This window comes from Numida meleagris, chromosome 4, assembly GCF_002078875.1.
Source record: "Numida meleagris isolate 19003 breed g44 Domestic line chromosome 4, NumMel1.0, whole genome shotgun sequence".
Classification (NCBI taxonomy): Eukaryota; Metazoa; Chordata; class Aves; order Galliformes; family Numididae; genus Numida; species Numida meleagris.
The window spans coordinates 16,894,796-16,917,063 of NC_034412.1; the positions used below are offsets into that span (position 1 = coordinate 16,894,796).

General features: G+C 43.9%; 1 protein-coding gene and 1 long non-coding RNA gene across 2 annotated transcripts; both read left to right on the forward strand.

The window, feature by feature from the left end:
* Positions 661 to 3,899, forward strand: KCNE4 (potassium voltage-gated channel subfamily E regulatory subunit 4). The gene is made up of 2 exons (XM_021396736.1): positions 661 to 951; positions 1,350 to 3,899. The coding sequence occupies exon 2, from the start codon at positions 1,376 to 1,378 to the stop codon at positions 1,865 to 1,867; it is 492 nt and encodes a 163-aa protein (XP_021252411.1). The 5' UTR covers positions 661 to 951; positions 1,350 to 1,375; the 3' UTR covers positions 1,868 to 3,899.
* Positions 5,526 to 9,077, forward strand: LOC110398385. The gene is made up of 3 exons (XR_002438362.1): positions 5,526 to 5,881; positions 5,986 to 6,049; positions 7,628 to 9,077. It is a non-coding gene; the product is annotated as an uncharacterized LOC110398385 (long non-coding RNA).

Here is a 22,268-nt window from a genome sequence, read left to right on the forward strand (position 1 = left end):
GAATGCAGGGCATCCCACTCAGCCCAGCACTGGCTACAGCGCCCGCAGTGCATGTGACTTAGAGCCCTCTGCCTGGAGGGGTTAGCCTCCATCACACTGCAGTCCGTGTTAACTCGGTGGAGCTGGTCAATTCAAGCATTAACAGCATGCAGACTGTGCAGCTCTGCACGCAGGGAGAAGGGAAGTGCCAACCTGAGCTCTGAGTTGCCCTCTGGAGGAGGCTGCATCTTTCCATTGATAATGGCAGGAAACAATGTCCCATCATTGCTGCTTTGATGCCTGAAGTGCGACGGCGCCGGCACCCCTCCATCCAAAACTCATTCCCAATCCAGAGCCTGGCTCTTCACAGCCCTGCACCTTGTGCAGTCAGGGCAGGAGCTCAGTCTCCACTTTGCTCTGTGCACACTGCATGAAGCTTTGTCACCAGTCCTGGGCAAAGAAAATAACATTTCCTCCCCCATCCCTTCAGAGAATACTGCTTGCATAGCAGGCATGTAACTAACAGAACAGCACCTACTGTAAAACCCAAATGACTATTTTCCATATTATATGACAAGCACAGGGTAACGAAGCTTGCTGCTTTGTCACGCTGCAGAGCAGCTCCCAGGGTAGCAGGTCAGATGTAGCAGTTGGGATGGCAGTGAAACGGAACAGATCCAGCGGTGAAGGAGCCACCGCTGAGCTGGGTAGGAAAGAGTAAAATCTGAGTTCCCAAATCTTTTTCTTTTCACAGCTGTTAGGAGTTCAGTGGGTTGAACTGCAATCCTTCAAGTTCATCTGTTGACTCCAACACAAAACTATTATAAACTGTGCCTCTAAAACACGTGATGAAACATTTCTTGAGAGCTATTTATTCCAACTGCAGCAGAGGAAAGTTTTCAGAGCACCCGGCGTTTGGGAGAGGAAAGGTCTCTTGAGCTTTGCACAGGGAAGAATTATTTGCATACCGACGTAAGTTACTTTTTGATTTTTTCCTTAGAAGCTTTTCCCCCTTTTTGGAAATGTGGTCAAATAGCACAAATCTATGTTTAAGTGCCTAGCAGCATCTTTCTGTATAGTTTTCTTTCTTTATTTATGTGGCTTGGGGGTTCTGTACTTCAGAATATCACTCACTGTGATTTAATATTAAGTATCTTCTTTTCCTCTGATGTTCTCTGTATCTGGGTAACAGTACATTCAGTTACAACATTATTGCAGAGGCATGGCAGGCAGAGAGCTTCAATCAGATGTGTCCTGTGAGCCTACAATTACAAGTAATAAAAAATAGCTTTGGGATACATCCCTTTAGATGTTTCTTTAAATCTTTGTTCTGAGGTTTGATCTTTATCTCCATACCAATTCTCCCCCAGGCTTTAGCTGTGGTAGTACAGTTTCCATGCTGAAGATGGACCATGCAAACATCACCCAAGCCATGCTGAACGCTGAGCCCCGCAGCACAGAGAAGAATAACAGCAATGAGTATTTTTACATCCTGATCGTCATGTCTTTCTATGGGATCTTCCTGATAGGGATCATGCTGGGCTACATGAAATCTAAAAGGAAAGAGAAGACATCTAATTTGCTTCTGCTCTACAAAGATGAGGAGAGAGAATGGGGGGAAGCTGTGAAGCCTCTACCAACCATATCAGGGCTGAAGTCTGTCCAGATTCCCATGATGCTGAACATGCTGCAGGAGAGCATGGTGCCGTCCCTGTCCTGTGCCATCTGCTCGATGGAAGGCAGCAGCGTCAGCTCAGAATCCTCCTCCCCAGATGTGCACTTCACCATCCAGGAGGAGGTGCTGGATGCTGAACTGGGCGAAGTGTCAGAAACGCTCCTCAACGAGAGCAGCGAGGGCTCTGTGGAGAACATCCACAAGAACTCCTAGCACCTGCCGGGCTCCCTTGGGTGCAGCCAAAGCACGAGCGGAGCTCCCACTGATGACTGAGGTTCTGCCTTCCTGCTCGCCTGTAAACTCTCCACTGGCATCTGTGCCCTGGGGCCCACGGTGTTCCTGAGAACTGGCAGCACAAGGAAGCGGTGGTACCAAGCTCCAAGATTTAACTTGCACATAATTGGGATGCTTCATTTTATTTTTACCATTATTATTTCTCACCATAAGAGCTAAGAACAAGGAGAATATATATATATATTTTCTAATGAGGTAACTTACTGGCATGCCTCTGCATATTGCAGGACCCTGCAGATATCTGGGAAAAGCTTAAAGAACTTACCCTAGCACAAGTGCCTGGCTGTTAAAGCTGATGGGTGATGCTCATTCACACAAAGGTGTGATAGACTAGAAGTACTTCCACTGCGTTTTTTCTTATAACGAACTACAGCCAACAGCAGATTTGCTCAGCGAGACCTCAAAGGCCAAACCTTTGTTGATGATGGTGTTGGAGGGAGATTGCAGCATGGCTGGAGACTGACCTTAGGCACAGAGAGAATGAAAGATGGAAACAAAAAGCAAAAGGAGGCCCTATATTTCCAGGAGGTTCATACAGCCGAGTTCAGATCTGTGTTGCTACATCTGTCTTTGCTGAAGTTGTACCTGTGCCGCCTGGATCAGGCGTGCCAACTGCTGCTGCAATCCAGTTTTTGGCTGAACTAACAGTAGGAAAAGTGGTCTTGGGTTTTGCTTTTGTATTCTTCAATGAAATGTATATTTGATCACTAAAAGCAAAGATCTGTAAGTTAAAAATGCACCTGAAAGATCTTTGTTACAAGGTGCAAGATCTAGGAAGGCTTGAACAAATGCTGCTCTGTTACGCCCCTTGAAAATGGGTGGAACTCAGAATGGATTTCACCTAGCAAAGGTGAGATCCTGGCCCCACTGAAGTCACCAGCAGAGTCCTACTGACTTCAAGTAACAGGCACAAGAAGTTGTGCTTCTCTGTTGGAGTCATATTCTCCGTTTGAGGTCAGTAGAACTGTATCCATTTACATCACTACATAATCCGGCCTTTCTGCTCTATTTAAGCCAGTGTAGATAGACATTGCATTACGTCTTTATTTTTTTTCCAGCTCGCATGTAACACATGCATTAGGCATTAGTAACTAGTTTTTAAAACCACCACGAACGGCCCCCCTCTAATTTAATAGTACTGTGGTTTTTCAATTGCTCATGAACTTAGTTACTAAATCATTGCACTGTTAAAAGGAGTAATGTTGATATTGTAGCAATGTATGATTATTTCAATCATACCTTATATTTTATAATAACTTATTACAATGCACAGAATAGTTCTGAAGCATGAGGGCTAGTCTGAGCCTGAGACTTCAGTGTTGCACAGCAAAATGCTTGCAAAACATCTCCACATATTTCCCGTTTTAAAATAGCTCTGCGATATATCCACTGGCATTACAGTTTGAGGGACAGCTTGAAAAATAGGAGTGCGGAACAGCAGGAAGGAGCCAGGTTCAGGAGGCTGCTGCTGTCTGGAGCAGAGCAGCGTGCGGGGCTGGGGGTGGAGGTGCTGCAGCCCAGAGGTGTCCCAGGCAGCAGAACAACGGCTGTGCTGTGCTCCGAGGGGTCCTGCTCCAGTTCAGCCTGAAGGCAGCGGGAGTTTTTCCATTGACTTCAGTGAACTTTGGATCAGACCATATAAAGCTTTTTGGTAGATTTACTCCAAAAGGGGTTGTTTTAAGTTTGAAAGAAGCCAAATTCAGTTTGGCACTTTGCCTGGAATCACTTGAATCCTGAAACTTTCCAAACGAGACTGACATGCGTGAGTTGTCACATTTTCCATTGCTTTCTCCTTCATCCTTCTACTTCAGTATAGATGTATTTGTATCTGTAAAAACCTGATGTATATAATTCCTGACGTTGAGTTGTATATAATTGTCTCACATATTTAAAGTTTATTGTTTCTACTGGCACTCATTTTTATTTAAATAAAGAAACACATTTCCTGGAATTGTTTCCGCATTTGTTTACTATCTCAAATAGATTAATAGATTTCAAGGAACGGGGCCGAGCAAAGTGGCTACAGGAGCTTTTCCTCAGCTCCTTTGGGAGGACTCATGCATCTGGCAGTGCTGCAGCATCGTGGGCTGTTTGCACCTGGGCTCTGTGCTGGGCCAGTGCCATGCTCCTGCAGGGACAAGTTACTGTGAAAGCTTTTTTTTGTGCCACAAGTCTGCATTTTGGGATTTAATTTTAAGTGCGTGCTGTAGCAAATTGCGTGGGCTAGGGTTGAGGTTAGTGCAAGTATCTGACACAGGTTCCCACTGGATTTCCAGTGCTTGGCCATGGTACGTAGCTGGCTTTGTTACAGGCTGTGTGTGACCCCGGGTCTCATTGCTGTGCTGTCATTTCCAGCAGCAGGGACAGGGGAGGCTGCAGGGTTCTGGCTCCCAACAAAGGGAGGAAGTGTTCAGAGGCAACTTTGCACTTCCGCAGCTCCTTCAAGCTGTGACGGTATGCACGGGGTCACGGGTGCTGGCTGAGTCCTACTTGCATGCGGGTAATTCTAGATTACTTCAAAAATCAGGTTGTGTAAGGTTATGTCTGTTTGCTTTCCCACAAAACCTGTTCCCTTGCGCTCTGCACCCTTCACTCCCTCCCTCTTAAATAACTCCGGGGCCTGTTCTGTGGGCCTAGAGCTGCCCAGCAGCTATGTAAGCAGCAGTGGAATCTCCTGGGACACCCGCAGTGTCCTGGAAGAGCAGGTCAGTAATGCTGCATCTTCCACACGCACTCGTGGTGCTGCCTCAGTGTTTCCATTGCCACAATAATGAAACAAGAGACTCCTGACAATGCTGGCAATAAGGAGGAAAAACAGAACAAGATGTAAGTTACAGCTCTGCTTTGTGGATCAAAAAGCTATCTTATTCCAGCAGTCTCTTGTGTTAAACTGAGCTGCTATAAAGGGAAATGCTGTGCTTTGGGCTCTAAAGTGAGCTGATAAGCACGAAATTGTGACCACCTTCTTGCGGACTGCTGTGGAGCTCTCTTGGCCTGTGGGGCTCAGAGGGTATGCATAATAGTTTGGCACACATCCATTTACTTGGGCATTTCTCTTTGTCCAAATAAGTATTTTAATGGTACTAGGGGTAAAAAGAGCAGCTAAAACATATTTTAGCTTTAAAAGTTAGTTGCGTGTGCAACTGAATGCAATGATCATAGGTTTACTTGGGTTGGAAGGGACATTAAAGATTATCTGGTTCCAACCCCTGCTGTGAGTTGCCACCCTCTAGATCAGGCTGCCATATTGCCTTGAAGATGGGCTGATGTCCCAGGACTGCAAGTAGTTGTTTTTCCAAACTAGAAGAGATGTTGCTATCCTTGAAAAGCTATGGATGGAGGGAGGAAGATTTCTCCCATTAAGCATGCGTCAAAATCCTTTTGAATGCTATGGAGAAGAAGGTGGAAATAACCTCCTTTTTCTCCCCAAATGGTAGACATTTTCACTGTGCTTCAGTAAGTTAAATCAGACTCACAGCTAACAGGCCTTGTTTGGAAAACAATAATTGATTGTAATTGAACTGAATGGAGAAGATTTTATTTTTACAAATGAAATTTCTCTTTCTTGAAAGAACACAGCAATTGGGCTCCCACCTCCTGTCAGTGCTATACCTCATACATTTATTGGAATTATTAATGCATATCTCCTTTGACAGAAGAGGAAATGTTGGCCACACGTGGCACGCATAGCTCCAAGACCTGCTGTAAATACAAATGCCAGCTCTCAAGATCATCAGTCTAGGGTCTCTGGTAGCACCTGGCTGATTCACAGTCTTAAAACTCTGCTAGCTGATTGCATACAGGTGAAGTTAGTCATTCAACAGCTTGAACCTGCTGAATAATTGAAGTGGAAATGCAGATATCTCCCAGCATTCTGTGCTCTGGTCTAGGAAAAGAGAACAAAGATGAAGGACTCCACTTTTCCAGGTGGTGGTAAGTAAGGCCAGGAGCTCCATGAGCTTCAACTCAGTACAAAACCTCTCTCCCCAGCTTGGCCCTCTCATAGCAGGTTTCCTTGGATCTGTCTCTTTTTCCAGGGTGTCCCCACACCCACCCAAATAATTGGATTGATTTGCAAAGGGTTTGAAAGAAAGGAAACAGGTAAGACACTACTGCCATTTCGAAGTCCTCAGTGACTGGTGTTGGATGAGGATAGGTGTATCACTCAGGGGCAGGGAGCACACAATTCCCCCGATGCGAGTGTCTATCTCTTAATGGATCCGTCTCATTCAGGAGAAGATTAAACCACCCACCTTAAATTTTCAAAGCCTTGCAAAGAAAGGATGAAGAAGCCCTCCCACATGGTAGATAAGCATTGTCACAGGTGGTCAGAGGGGTGAAAAACGCTGTGTCTGATCATGACATACAATTGTGCCAAAGATCTCCTGTGACTGTGAACCTACTGTGCTTGTGTTGTAATCTTTCTGGGCATTATTGTTCTAGTGAGAAAATTATATTTTCATGAGTTCATGGTTGTGTTTTAGATTTAGAATATAGTTTTTTGATCTGAGAGGCATAAAAAATTGATAAAATTGTTTAAGCTATTGTTTTTTTATGCACTGATCATATTTGCCTCTGTGCATTTGCTGTATTGCTTTCATATTCTTTCAGTTTTCACACATCTCTACAGTTCCTTCTGCATGCAGCCAAAAATAGCTGCAAGATGAGCCTTTTTCTCATTATATCGACACTTCTGTATCCATTTCAATGAGGGGAAAAAACGGAAAATTACACAAAATCAGTGAGGACCACAGCTTTTCAGAGGCTTTCTTTTGGTTTAGTTTGGTCTTGGGCAGTTTTAGTTTATATCATGCCAGGGTAGACTGAGGCTTTTTGCTGTCGCAATAAGTGACTAGGAGAAGGATTATAAAGGCTGTTGAATGGTGTGCTGCAATCCGTGTTCCCATCTCTCTTCCTGGGTGATCTATTTAATTATCTCGCGCTTCACTGGTTTATCAGATGATGCTACTTACACTGCTGGCTATGAGAATATGATGTGCCTTCGACAAACATGAAATGCTTGCGATTCTCAGGTGGAAGATACAGCATAAATAAAGAAATCTACCCACTTTAGAAGAATGAACTTTTTTTACTCTCCTTGATGATATTAGATGCCAAAGCAACCACTGGCAACAAATGACACTTGCTAAGATCTGTGGCTGTCTGGAAGAGCACATCTCACCCTGCTGGATCTCCCAGCTCAGCAGCATCCCCAAGGCTGCCTCGGTCCCTCCCCTGCTCCAGGTTCACTCTGGAAAATTACTCGTTTTGGCTGAGATTCTCCTTTATAAACTTTAAAGAATAGCCCATCTCCACCGCCTACAGTGGATGTGAGAATAACTGTGTTGAGAACCTCAGGGTGCTGAGCTCTGACAGAAAGCGAGACAAGACAGATGAGCTGTTACTCTTTGAGCTTGGAGAAGAAACCCCAGAACACAGAGCGCTTCTTCTGGTGTGAGCTCTGGTGTCCAGTGGGGCCAGCAGCTGATGCCTCCATCCTGCTGCTTACCTCCCAGTGTAGAGCAGGTCCCCAGCCCAGCCTTTCCCAGAACAGCTGTGTCTCGTCCCAGCAGTGACAATGTGAGAGCAGGCAGAAGGATATGAAATGTGCAGTGTTTGCAAGGGATTGTGAATTCCGTCCTAGAGAATAACAAAAGACCAACCTTTCCTTCTCTGCAGGAAGAAATGTAAACTATGTGCCTCTCAGGATGGATACCCCCTCCCCTCTCTCCAGAACGTGATGATGTGGTAAAGCAAGGCTTCCTGTAAAAGGAAGGGAGGAGCAGACAGGAACAGACTGCTGCCACTACTTTAATGAGAAGTATGGAGCTATGGAGCAGCAGATACATTACCTTTTCAGTTGTAGCCAATCCTCATTGGTTTCTCTGTCAAGGCTTTAGAGGAGCATTGCCTTACCCTTTTCCTTCTGACTACAACATGCCCCACTGCTGTTGCCAAGCCAATAGCAGCAGCAGGCCAACCAATGTCACCAGTTGCTTTCCAGCCTACTGGTGGAGTGCTCCAGCTGCACAGGGAAGCAGGGGACACTCCTGGTACTCCGTCAGTAGGGGGTGGAGCTGTGGCTGCTGAAAGACCAAGCACCACTGCAGCACTTCTCCAGAAGAGGTTTTCCACTCTCAGCACTGCAGGAGAGCACTGTGGGGTCCAGGGCTCTACGTGTGTGCTAATTTTTATCAGCTACAGAGCATTTCAGACTGAAGGATGCTGATAATGACCTTCATGTTGCTGTTGACTTTGGTTAAGTGAGTTAGTTATCTAAAAGATGACAGTGAAGCTCATGGGTGATGCAATGATGGCACCTGCTCATACTTACTGAGGAACTGCCCATCGTTCCTGCACTAAAGGCTTTGTTATGTTCTCTCTCATGGGGTCTAGCTAATGAGTGTTAAACATAACTATCTTCAGTCACATCTAATCAACTGCTCCTTGGCTAAGATGCGTACCTCAGAGAGAGTCTCACTGTAAATTTTTTGTCTTATTTTCATTAAGCTGCTAAAAAAACAACATGAATGAAAGACTGAATGAAAAGGATTGTGCAACTTACCAATGGTGGGATTCACCGCTGGTGAGATGGAAATGGCTGCTGACAGAGCTCAGTGTCAGCAGTGGTCACTGTGCTGCAGCAGCATGCAGAAACATTGCCTTCGATCTGGCTGCTCAAGAGTTTGCTGCTTCAGGTGAACTATAGGGGCTACACTCAGTGTTTGGTTGATATTTGCGTACTTTGTTACATATTACTATTGTAGTAAGGCTCAAGAAGGACCTTCAAAATATCACAGGATTTCATTTGGTAAGGAAAATGTTTTTTTCCAAAGCTTCTCTTCCATGACACGTGGTTTGTCTTGTGAAGAAATATCAGTAAAAACAAGAATATGATGTTCATATGGAATGGGCAGATTAAACACTGGGGATTTAAAGTGTTCTGTATGGGAATATTTGTGAGATACACATGTGCCAGGGAAGGACCACAGACCCAGGAATCTGGAGTAAAAGTACCACATGTTTTGTGTCCTTGTATTTATGTCAAGACAGACAGTGAATTTTCCCCCATTATTCTGCTGATGACTGTGCCAGTTTGAATTGGGAGAGTCCAATAAATGGATTCCTATCTGCATGCATGTTCCTAATGTGGCCTTTTTTTTCCCCCCACTAGCATATTTCTGTAGCTCGGGGATTTATTTTTTTCAGCTTTCTCCTTATGTTTTCTTTCTTTTGCACAGAGAAGACATAGCTCAGGACAGTTAAGTCAGGTCAAACATGACTTTTTCTATTTCTTAGCACTTCTAATGCTGACTGCTGCCATCTCTTTTGAGCAGCGTATTACGTGCTTTCCTATCATCCACACGCAATTCACACACTGACATATGGTTAACATCAATTTTATTGGGGCCTGGAATCATGAGTGACTGTGTTAACTTTTCTTGCTCAATGGGGCACTCAGTTTGTTACTTCCATTGTGGGCCACCAGCTGAAATGCAAACCCAGGCCAGGACTAGCCAAGGGGTGTGGGACATTGGTGTGTTTTGCACCACTGGCTCTGTGAGATTGGCACCCTCAGCACATGGCAAGGAAATGGTTCAAAGACAGAGGAGACATTTGATGGACCTTATTCTCATGAATGCTACCTGCACAGCAGCATCAGGGTTCAGGGAGGGAAGGAAGGGGCAGGCTCCAGGTAGGATTTGGGGCAGGTAACCCTGTGTGCCCCTTAGACCCCACAAGCCAGGAAGTTCTTTTAAAAGCAATGTCACTCCCTTTCACTTTTTTTTGTTGTTCCCTCTGGGCTCTGGAAACACACAGTTTATTGCTACACAGTAACTTCCCTGAACTCTATCTGGAAGATTAATGGCTTATTGAAGAACAGGCAGGATTTAGATTGTCATCGAGAGACCCATAAAGTAAGCATGTAAAAAGTGTTATGGAAACAGAGCGCGGCCCCTTGGTGCTTTCAGGGATGGAAGCTGGGCTGCACACATGTCCCACATCCAGCTCTGCGCCCCTTTGCTGGGCAGAGGAGGAACAGCAGTGGGAGTCATTATTTGTCCTGGGAATTAATGGGTCCCTGGCGATGTCATTTACTCTAAGTGCACCTTTGCACACAAGCTGATTTTTTTCCAGGCTAGCTGCTGATCTGTGTGTGTGTCATACGTCACTGGGAGCACATTAATGGCAGTCAGGAACATTTCTTTTGGAATCCTCACAGATATCCCTAGTGATCCAATTTGAAACACTGCCTGGAAAATGATTAACTTCTCTCTTTGGTCTTACACAAATCTGCTCCGCTGTTTCGGGCCAGGGCCAATGGATTTGTGTAGACATCCTCGTGTTCCCCTCCAGGGACCCATGCTTTTAAGGAGTCTTGCACGTAAGCTATTGTTACATTGGAAGGCCAAACTGTTCCACTTAAACCCCGGTCCATAAAAATGACTGTGCAGTAAAGCCTTAGGGAAAGACTGGGTTACAAGCAGCCAGCACGACAGTGAAAATAGCGCTGCGCTCTAACGTCAGCTAACTCTGTTGGCCTTTTCCCCCTCTTCTCCCGATCTTTCCACAAGATTTGCCTCTGGTGATATTTTTTTGTGTAGAAATAATGAGTTCATATATACGCTAAGTGTTGTGAGGTTAGGTACACAGGAACTGGATTATTTTGCAAGTGCAGTGCAGCTGTCACTGCTCCCATGACTTTGAAGATTGCCTGAAGCTCACTATTTCCCCATGCAGTCAGTGGTCCTGCATGTTAAAGCACAGTGAGACAAGTCGAAACACGAATGCTGAGTTGTAATGACACAGCTTGCTTGTTTAGGAAGCGTTTTTCTTGGCTAAGTGCTTGAAATAGAAGCTCAGAAGTCTTGTTAGGGCAGCTCATCCTTGCACGCATAGCCCTTAAAATCATAGAATCGTTAAGACTGTAAAAGACCTCTAAGATCATCTAGTCCGACCATCCACCTACCTCCATTATTGCTCACTAAACCATGTCCCTAAGTACTACATCTACCCAGCAGCATGGTGTGATCCTTAGACACTTGTGTTTTCTTTCTCAAAGGCCTTTCTTTGCCTTTAGTCACACATGTCCCCAAAGGCTGGGTACAACCATAGCAGTGCTGCACCAACACCCAGTCCCTTCCCCACATGAGGCAGCCAGAGAGCTCTTGGGCACCTCAGTGCAGCTCCCAACCCAGTAAGGATGGATCTGCTGAGAATTAAAATCTAACCACTGCAGAAATAGGGCAGACATGTCCTGGCCTCGTGGTTGCCTTCACACAGTGTTTTCCTGGCAGTCCCCTGGGTGCTTTGTTAACAAGTATGGAGCAACTGGATGTAGTAAAATTCTCTCTTAATTATGCCAATAGACTCCCAGAATAAACTGCAAGGTGATAAAAAGCAGAACGTGAGAATCAGAGCCTGCGACTGAAGGCTCACTGAGCTGATGGGGGCTCTGGGAGAAGTTTCACTGTGGGGGCTGCTTTGGTAGAATCTGGTCCCAGGGCAGCCCAGAGGTTCCACCTAGGCCTTTCACACCCAGAGTGGCCATAGGTGGTGGTGGTGGCCTCTCTGTGGGCTGAGGGAAAGGTCTGGGCTAGGGTAGAGGGCACTCACTGGGGAGGCCCTCAGCCTCCAGGCCCACAACATGAGTAATAAACTTGTGATTTTCTTCATAATTGCAACTCTCAGATGCCATTGCTCACAGCTTTATGCTTTTTAACACCCCCTGAGGTGTGTTATTACTCCTTAGCAATCATAACATGGTACACTTTATTGCTTAATTACATATCACCAGTTTGAGTAATGTTTCCAGTTGCTAGGCTTGTCAAGCCCTATTTAACTGATAATATTTGCCTTCCAGCTCTGAAAAGACCAGTAAAAGACGTGCTGAGTGCACGTGGGTATTTTATCATTGCTATATCTTGTACTTTACAAAGCTTCTTTTGCAGGATAAAAACCAAAGTGGAGAAGCTTAGCGAATGCTTCCTGATGTTACTTCCCAGGTTGTACTGTCTGGTGGCTACGTCCATGTTCATGGTGGAGGGATACAGCCAGTTTGTGGTGCTGATCACAGCCATGACCTCCAGCATGTGGCAACTGAAAGCTGTTCTTTCCCACAGACGGAGGTCTGCTTCAACTGTGTCATGTGTGATATTTGTTATCTTCTAATTAGGCGTCCTTTCATTTTGCTTTGTGTCTGAAGATGATACCATGTCATCCTCTATTCTCAGGAGTTTTGATATTTCCAGTGACTTACAAAAAGGGCAACTTTGTCAGGCATTTTGTGACCTTTAATTTAGGAGAATGTCATTCTTGAGGATGACTGAAGTCATTTAGTCTGCTGTGTTACTTACAGCAATAATTTTGCAATGATGGTCACTCTAGAAAACGAAACTACAGCTTTACAAGTGTAGATTAATGAATCCCAAAGTGAGTTCCTTTCTATCCAGGCTGTATAAAAATAGAACATTTTCTTCTTATGTTTGCTGATATTTAATGTGCATAGTGAGGTGCCCCAAATGACCCAAATGGCCTTCAAAACTGGGGAAAAAAAACACCAACAAACCTGGTGATTAGAAAGTTTGGGAAAATGGTATTTAGGTCATCCAGAAACTATTTATGAATTCAGGTCAATTTCTGTAACTAGTTACTCTTGGGATTCATTTTTGCCTTGACAGTCATTGTTCGCTTTTGCTTCAGTCGGGGGCTAGTGTATTTGCCCAGACGCTGGGAATCCCTGAGTCAGTTCCAGTCCGTAACTGGGTGGAGCTGGATAACCCAATCCCACTGAATTACCAGTGCTTTGGATTGTCTTAGGAACAAAGGGCAGCACACTCACAGTTTCTCCCTTTGGACCTATGTCCTTACAGTATAAATTATGTTTTTCCTGAGCCAGAGAACAAAAACTGAGAAATACTCTCTAGCTCAGTGGTTAGCAAATACACATATGCAAGAATATACTGGATTTCAATTCCTGTTTGAGTGACTGTTATTTTGATAAAATTACACACGAATATCAAGATGCTCCGAGATTTGGCTTCTCTGAACCCTGGCAGCCAGGCATATCTCATCTGATATGAGATATGGATTCCTTCAGGTGTTGAATAAAATCAGCCTACATTCCTTGCTCCTTTGATTTCATCAGGAAATTAAATATCCTATCCTCTCCTTTTGCTGTTTATGAGAAGAAAACATTTTGTTGAAACAACTGTGTTTCAAGTCAAAGCCATTTTGGTTCTGCTTATTTGGTGAGGGAATGGCAACTTATTTGAACTTTGTAAATCATTTTTTTGACTAAAAGCAGTTACTGTCATGACTCTGTCAACGTGGGGCCTCATTTGCTTGCTCCTAAAGGAAGGGGTACGAAGCCACATCTCTTAACTTACAGAGCTTGCTGGCTAGGAGAGCAGATGTGGTAAACAGACAGATGGGACAAAATAATCTGGGATGCGACTTGGGTGACATGGGTCCAGCTGTCAGTGGACTGCAGGCAGGTCTTATTCATTTGGCAAATCTATCAATATTTAAAAACAATGTGAAGACAATAACTGGATCTCACTCACTGCTTCAATGTGCTTGTTAAAGGCGCTGCTATCTGTAGGACTTTCTAGTGCAAGCATAAGAGATGTGTTCAGCTCAAGAGACAGAAAGAGCCACGTGACCTTCTCTGGTCTTTTTTGTCTGTCCCGTGTATAGAAGAGAAGGTGGAGCTAGTTTGACATTTATTTTTCTAAGAAGAAACCAGTGTCTCTTTAAACTGTTCTTTGGGTTTTTCCATCTGATTTATAAATGACATGTTCTTTTACGGCTCCTTTAACTAGAAACGGATCTAGGAGTTTTGATGAGAATGTTTTTGTCTTTTTCTTGGTAGCTGCTAGTATTGGGGAAGCTGGAAGCTGCAGTGGACAGAATGTCAGGGAAAATCCTATGAAACATCAACCATTAAACTTAGGCTTTTTGACCAGTCTGGGAGAGATTGCACACCATGGCCTCTGTCATTTTGCTCACTTCCCTTTTAGACCTGTTTTTATTGGGCAGTGGATCCAGAGCTGACTTTGGGCTCCAGTTTAAACAAGCAGCCCTCTGCTCTGTCCTGCACAGGTAAGAAGGAACAGAGGTCATCTGTACATGTCAGGATTAAAACTGTTTTATCACTACTGCATACAGTAACAGGTCTGTATGAGACACAAAGGCAAAGTGAAACACTTCATTAAGTTTCTAAAATGTCCCAGAACTCTTCTTTTTGGGTACTTTTCAAATGAATGTCTTAGGGGGAAGTATTATGGCATTTTAACCTTGGTGGAAGTAGCAGGTGTCTAATCATTCTCTGCATGCACATGGTTGCTTCCTGAATTTCACATGGTAATTGATATTTACTATTTGCTGCCTCAGATGTGTTTCAGGTTGATGCCCAGCCATTGGAATCTCATTCCTGCATGTGCGAAGAGGTACTGATGTTTGAAGGGAAACATGTAACATAATGGCTTTGCATCTGTAAATGAATGCGTGGCTTACTTTGCTTGCTGATTGACGGAGAGGATGTGGGAAGCAGGATAGTTAGTTCCAGGATTTCTCTGTAAACAAATACAAGCAAGAGAAAAGCTGCAGCTTGCATTGAAGATATTCTCATAGATTTAGTGAACAAAAGCATGGGATCTGCTGCTTGAGCTGCTGGGGCACTGATCCTGTGGCACTGCAGAAGTGTGAACTTTCACTAAATGTGTTAGTGAACATTAAGTACACATCAGTACTGTGTACCTAATGTTCCTGCCTGATTAAAACGACAGACCCCACTGGACAAATCACTTGCAGGTTTGTTACTAGTTGAAGGACAATTTAAAACATTTTCAACATTTTCAGCTTCCATGACAGCTATGTATGTTTTGGTTCTTTTTTGTACCCTATGCTTGCAAATTTTTCTGCCTCTGTGGACTGGAATACCCTGTTGCAGTAAGAAAGCAGTCAGGCTCTTCTGATCAAGGAATTGATAAGTGTGGTGAGGTGGCATATGCAATCTTCGGTAAAAACATCTCTGTTTATCAAGAGTTTTGTGGGTTCCCAGGCCTGTTGAGCTTTAGGGATGTTTGTCTGTAGATGCTTGTGATGTATTGGGAATACGTGCCTTCCATCTCGTGAGCTGGTTAGGGAGGGTCAAACTAGGGAGCCCAAGGAGATCACAGAACTTGAGTTTTCCTGCTGATTTCTCTGGGGTGGCTGAGAAGTTTCTGGTATTTAACACAGCAACGCATTCTTTGCAAGGCGATACGTACTGCAAACCCATAACTTGAAAACTGTGCATGACTCACCACATTCAAACATGGTATTCTGTTGTCCATCCCACATTGCTGCTGGGTGACCTGCAGATCACTGTGTGGGCGTGTTTTGTGGTGTGTATCCCCAGCTGCGCCCCGTTCACAGAGGATGTGTGCATATGGGACACATTTGCTTGGGAGTCTGGTGTTTTAGCAGGAAGAACTCGTGCTTTTGAGCTTGGAAGGTTAATGTTTCAGTCCTTGATTTATCCAAAATGTCCCATGATGGTGGGAGGAGGGAGCAGGAGGCAGATTGCAGATACCATGACGGGCACAATAAACTGCCTGCCATGACCACTGAGTACAACCTCCAGGAATCATGATAGACCTTAAATGTTCTAAATTGTTTGTTTGTTTGTTTGCTTTCTGGAAATCCAGGAAATTGTACAAGCACACTGTTGGGAGTTCCCTTTAGTTGACCATCCTTCTATCATCACATATATAGAGGCTTTGCATATAAATAATTCAGTAGTCTTTAAATGTACAATAAATGTTCTAAGAAGAACGATTAGTGAAGGTTGTTACAGTCTTTCAGATTCTTCAGTAAATTTGTCTGTATGTGCATGTTTGTGCAGCTGTTCATATGTATACATGATTGTATAGTTCAGGAACAAAACCTCTGTTACACAGCAGGAAAGGCAGCACCAAACCTCCAAGGTGACCTAAGAGCCAAGGAGGTAAGTGAAGTACGCCGTTGACTTCTGCTATTTCATATGGAACATTAATGTCTGTAAGAATGGCAGTACTGTGGCACAGTACAATTTTTTAGGGTCTCTAGTATACATTGCTTTGGTGAGGGGTTGGAAGTAAGTCTTCCGGAGCACAGTCAGCAGAGACGCCAAGACATAGCAAACTGAAGGCGGAAAGAATGTGTAGGTTTATTTTCCATGATGTATTTTTTTAAAAGCTACAGGGTATATTAATGGGCCTTTCCTGTTGCTTTGCTTCCCAGGCTTTTGTATTGCTTGCTATCTCAGGGCTACAGCAGCCACTTGGAAGTGGAAGGAGAAAATGCAAAGAGCAATCATCAGTGGTTTGGCTTTGGGCACTGGTTTTCTAATATTGCTGGAGATGTATGAAGATACACTGCCAAAGCATAATTATTACCTGGGGACCTGTCCATGGAAAGCAATGCGTAGGCAGAGACCAAGTCTCAGGACCTATTGAATTACTGGCAAAAGATGGTCAACGAAATATGGAAATGCACTAGAATTTTCCCAAAGCTAATTTTCATTAAAGTCATGAAGATGGCAATTATGTTCAAAGTTCACATTGTCTTGCTTTTTATTTGTTGTCTGCGTTGCCATAGCACTGGAGCCATTTGTGGAGGTAAAATGAAAACAATGTGAGTGTGCACAGTGCCACTGTGTTCCCTCTGTGTTCCTGTGGGCAGGAGAGCTGTGGCTTCGTGCAGGTGTGAGCTGGCATCCAGGTGTGCCAGCTGTAGTAAACAAGTATGTTAAGGTTTGAAGTTGTAAACTGACCTCTGATAGCACTGTGGCCTCTGGCTGAGAAAGCTGAGTGAGAAATACCAGGGTGCTGATGGACTATTCTGGGCAATTGCTATTCTGTGCTGTTATTCTCTTCCTTTTTATTCTCAGAGATACTGTGCTAGATTTGGTCTAATCAAGTAATAACCATTTTATCTCCTTATCTACCTTATCTTTGGGGAAAGAAATCTACTTGCACAGAAAAAGCTTATTAAAATGTTTGCAACAATGGACCAAGATATTGTCTTGATGATGTTGTAAGCAGCTAAAATTTCTTGGATAATCTCATTATGGTATTACACTTTAAAGAAATTGTTCTCAGCAGTTTCCACCCTTCTGTTCTGCTGAAGTGGAAGGGCACATTTACTTACATTTACTTTTTGTGCTGTGCCACCAAAATGAGTGGAACTCGGTGGCTGAAATCCTTGGCTGGTGTGCCAGGTGCCTGGCGTGTGCTGGCACCACTGCCAGCCATGGGATGCTGCCAGAGGTCAGGGGTCCTCTAGGGAAAGCTCTTGGGTGAGCAAAGAGGTGGAACAGGGACAGCTGAGACCTTTCCAGGCTTTGGAAACTGCCAGCAGCTGCTTGTTCTGTGGATATAAAGGGTGCTGTGCAAGCAGGAGAGCTGACCGCACTGTGTAACCACAAAGCAGAATCCAGGAAAGGCTGCACAGTGGTATTTGCTAAGGGTGCCTTCAGGCTTATGCCATAGGTCTTCGGTGTACTGGTTTAGTATTGAACTGTCCTAAAGTCAGTGCATGAGAAATTGCTCTGCTCATGTGCAGCAGTCCTGAAGAATCCAATTTTCTGGGCTTGATGAGAACAGAACTGGTTGTTATGTGCATCTAATGAAGACCGAGTTTCTCTGTTCTTGTGGGATGGAGTCACTGTGCATGAGCAGCAAAACAGGCTCTTCAAACACTCAGTGCTTGTGGAGAGCAGTCCCACTTACAGCACACGGCGAGGAGGACCTCTCTGCCTTGTTGGTTGCATGGCTGTGGATGCAAAGGCCCATGCGGTCTTGGAATGTCTCTCTAAGTGGGTGTGAGCACAGATCTGTGAGATAAAAGCATAATGTTGCGAGAGCGACTCCTTTAGTTTCCCAGCTCTTCACCTTCTTCAGTATTAGGAACACTAATGTGTGTTTTCTTCAGCTAGTGAGTGTTGAATATAGCTTAGACCTATCAGAACTTCAAAATGTATCTCTGAAATTAGAGTTCTGGCTCAATCCCAAAGTACTGTAAATGAGAATGTCTGCTCAAGCTCCTTGCACTTCTGTAATTTCTTCTCTCTGCATCAAATCCTTTGTTTCATTTAGTTCTTGATAATGACCCACGTGGCATAATCAAGCAGTCACATATTAGACATCATATACATGTAAGTGTGTATGGGATTTATATCCCACTAACTTGTGTGGTGGGATTTGAGCGTTCTGAGACAAAGGTGTCCCTCAGTTGTAATTCATGTCTATATTTTCAAGGTTCTTGCAACTTACTACTATATTTTTCTTAACTGAGCAGGAAGTCTGAGTGAAATAACAACAAAAAGCTTAACCATTAGCTTTATTGCTCAGGGTGTTAACAGGTGCAGAGACACTGCAGACTGGTTTTGTTGGCATGGATGCTGCTTACAGGATTCTTTGTTCCTGGTTTTTTTTTTTTTTAATTGTCTCTGCTAATGTGTTGTGTGGGTATTCTTTTTGTTTTGTTTCTGTTTTTGCTATTTATTTTGTCTTTACATATAGTTTTATGATTTAGGGATTTGGTTGAATGTCTGTAGACTACTTCAGTCAGTCAAGACTGGATTGTGGGTATTTAAATGCCTTACCTATATAGAATTCAACAGGAATTGAGCACGTTAACATAATTGAAGGTCTGAATGTTACCAGTAGTGAAAGAGGCTGGATGATGTTTTTTGAATCTCCAGGCTGGAATAGAAGCGTATTCCCATGGGAGCAATAGAGATACAGAGCAATTCACTGTGTGTGTCAGGTGGGTGTATGTTGCGGAGAATGTCCAGATCACCAGCTCACAGCAAGCTGGTCTCAGAAGAGCTGTATCGGAGGAGCTCTTCAGGTTGTCGCAGTGCTCACAGAGTCAAACTTACACCTTCTGCTCTTGAGACCGGGAGCAGAGGTGTAAGGAGTACAGTCTGGTTGGCTTGTTGCGACCTGTGTTCCCTGATGTCTGTTACAGCTCTTCCGGTAAAGGAGATGGAGTCTGCCTGGGGGTGGGATGTCAGTGTTGAGCTGGTGCAGGTGTAGCTCTGAGTTTTTTGAGCTCTCATATGAAGAAACTTGTCTAGGGCTTTAGATTTTAGAGACCCACCAGGGAAGACAGTGAGTGTGTATGAACTTGTGGAGGAGAAAAGGGACTCTCTCAGCAGCAGAGAAAGCTTGGAAGAAGCTACACCATGCCAAATACCTGGAGCATATGTACATGCCTGATAGGATGAAAAACACTGGCCTCCAACTCAGTGATAGTCACATGAAAAATTACTTTTTCCTCTCATGAACAACTATCGGGCTGCCTTTCCCCTGGAGCTCTCTGTGTTCAGTGTCTGAACTGGTGATGTGGGTACGATCAAATTCAACCTGACAAAATAAGTCAGAGGATGTGAAATCCTCCCTTTCCCTACATTTCTCTGCAGGGAAACAAATGTCACATCAGCTTAGTGGAAAGTTATTTTGCTACAGATTGAGACTTTAGATTTAGTGAAATTGCACAGGCAGTTTTCTGCATGCGAAGACAGACTGTTGGATATATATATATTTATAGTTCTGCATGTGACTGTTAAGGTGTGATATATTAAGAAGGGATTTGGTGCAGGGAGCTAATTCTTCTTGTCCTTCCTGGCAGTCACCTTGCGAGAAGACTTTGCCTCGCTGGCTGCAGGGTTGGGCAGAGCCAGCAGTGACTGCGAGTGCCATTAGCTGCTGTAGTCTGTTTTGCCTGTTTGAAGAAATTTTTAAAAAGTGTATGGGGGAGGGGGGGAGGGAATAAAGCTAAGGACAATGTCTGTTCAGGAGGCGTGTGATATCTAGCACAATATAGAAAAAGGGATACAAGGAAAACATCAGCTAAATGGCAGTAACAACAGTAAGCTGTAATGTTAAACTGGAGGATTTCTTTCTTTGGTTATGGATGGTGAAAACAGGAGCTATAATAGACGTTCCATGAACCAAAACTCTGCAGCTTATTTAGACCTGAAATGTGTGGTCTTCAGCTTTGCTATGTTATTTTAGGTAACGCATCACTTAAGTTTGCAGCCTTTTGAAAACAAGCCAAGGAAAAACCCAAGGACAATCTGATTGACTGTTTATTTTCCTTTGGAAAGATGTTTTGTGCTTCTTTCCTCTTTTCCCTAGCCACAAGTAATGTGATCGTACTAGGGTCTTGCTTACATTTAGTCCTCAAACTTTTCTAGCACATAGGAGCAACAAAAAGATTTCTTTCACCCAGCTTGGAAAATTTTCCCTGATGAGTTATAAATGGTGTCAGCATTAATATTTGTGTGTGTGAAAGGAAAGATCTTTAAATGCCAAATTTGGAAGGAGTCACACTTGCAGGGTTAATGCGACCTTTTAATTTTGCGATACATCACTATGGCTCTGAGCCCTCTCTGGGAATCCTGTTCTGTGGAACAGTCTCTGTGCTTTCTTAGGTGTGCAGCGTTGCTGTGACACAGTCTGATGTGAACTGCTCCTCACAGAGATTTTGCAACAATTTCCAATTGAGATGTCAGCAGAAGTATTTGGAACAAAATCAATAAAACCGTTGCTTTTTGTCAAAGTGAAATGGTATAACCCAAATGTTGCGAAGGAATTCAAATGTGAAATTACAGAGCTGTTGGCTGTGGTTCATAATATGTGACTTTAATTAGCCTTGCTGCCAAAGGAATAGCAAGTAGCAAAAAGATGCCAGATATTAAATGGATCTGGGAGGCTTTAGGTGGGTAGGGAAGGATTTCTACCAGGAAAACGAGTCGCAATTAAAAAATAAAAAATAGAATGAGTAGTCATGTATACACAGTGAAGAGGAGAGGTTCACACAACCTTTATGCAAAGAAACCATGCCTCACATCTATCATGTTTTTATATGGTTTTAGTAATTAAGTGGGTGAGCCGCAGTCTGTCCTATGTTAGAGCACTACAAATCAGAACTACATAAACAAAAATCCCACCGCATGTAAAATTCCTTTCTGAGATGAAGATGAAGATAAAGCAATAGTTTTTCACAATGGAATGACTGAAAGCAATAAAAAAGACAACAACTAGGAAAAGTACTAGGAGGACGGAAGAGAAAGCGTCATATAACATCATGACTAGTTGGTTGTTTTGCTTAGCTTCTGCGGTTCAGGTTCACTTACGCATATAGTGTTCAGATATAAAGATGTAGGAGGGGATGATATGCAATTCTTCAGCTTGGAGAAGGGAACAAATGACTCTGAGGGGTGGGAAAGGCAGATCATGGCAGTTTATACAATTGGAGGAGGTATGGAAAAGGTGAACAATGAAGGCATAGGCAGTATTTCTAATAACGTGAGAACTATAAGTACACAATGAAGCAATCGGTTGGCGAGATGAAAACAAACAAAAAAATTAAGTTTTTCCATAGAAACATAATTAAATGGTGGCATGCCTTGCCACAGGATGTTTTGAAAACAAAATGATTTGAACCAGGATTAAACAAATCAATGGAGGAGAAAGCCACAAAGGACTCCTGAGCACAAATGTGTAGATACAGTCTCTGGCTGAGGAAGTTCAGAGCTGGGAGGATACCCCGGGGAAATATCATTGTGTACACTTTCTCCAGGCATCCCAGATGCTGGGAGGGAGTCAGGAGAGTCCAGGGGGTCTCTGCCCTGACCCTGGGCATGCAGTATTTCTGGGGAACCTCCCTGGTATATTCTGGGGAAGCTCTGTCCTCCTCCAGATTTCTGCCCAGTGAAAGTCTGAAGAGGAACAGTCCCTTGGATAGGCACTGCAGCTTGGAGTTAGTGAGGCCAGGGGTTCTGAGACAGCTGGGAGAAGAAGCTGGCTCCAAGCGCTTGGGGCTTTGGTAACATTTCTCAGTTCTTCTGGCTCTAGTGTGAGAAAGCTCTCTGGATAGGAATAGAATTGTCCTTGAGGACCATAATTACATGCCCTGATGGCCAAGAAGGCCAACAGTATCCTGGGGTGCATCATGAAGGTTTTCCTCCCCCTTTACTCTGCCCTGGTGAGGCCACATCTGGAGTGTCCAGTGTCCAGTGAACAAGGATGCTTATGAATTAGAAATGCTGACCTTGTTCAGAATCTAGAGCTTTTCTCTTGTGAGCAGAACTTTTGTGATTTCTCTCCCCCCCCCCCCTTTTTTTTTTGGCTAATGTGTTGTACTGCTCTGTTTATTTACATTAAAACACTCCAGAACTTTGTTTGCTTGGGTTCTACCAAGGGAATGGTGGTAACTGCTTCTGGCTGTGTGCTGTACGAGTTGCTGTTTGCGTATAAAAGACAGTAACCTTTGATTGAAA

Bases quoted from the DNA above. Each gene is read 5' to 3' on its own strand.
- KCNE4 (XM_021396736.1), top strand. From the start codon at position 1,376: ATGCTGAAGATGGACCATGCAAACATCACCCAAGCCATGCTGAACGCT.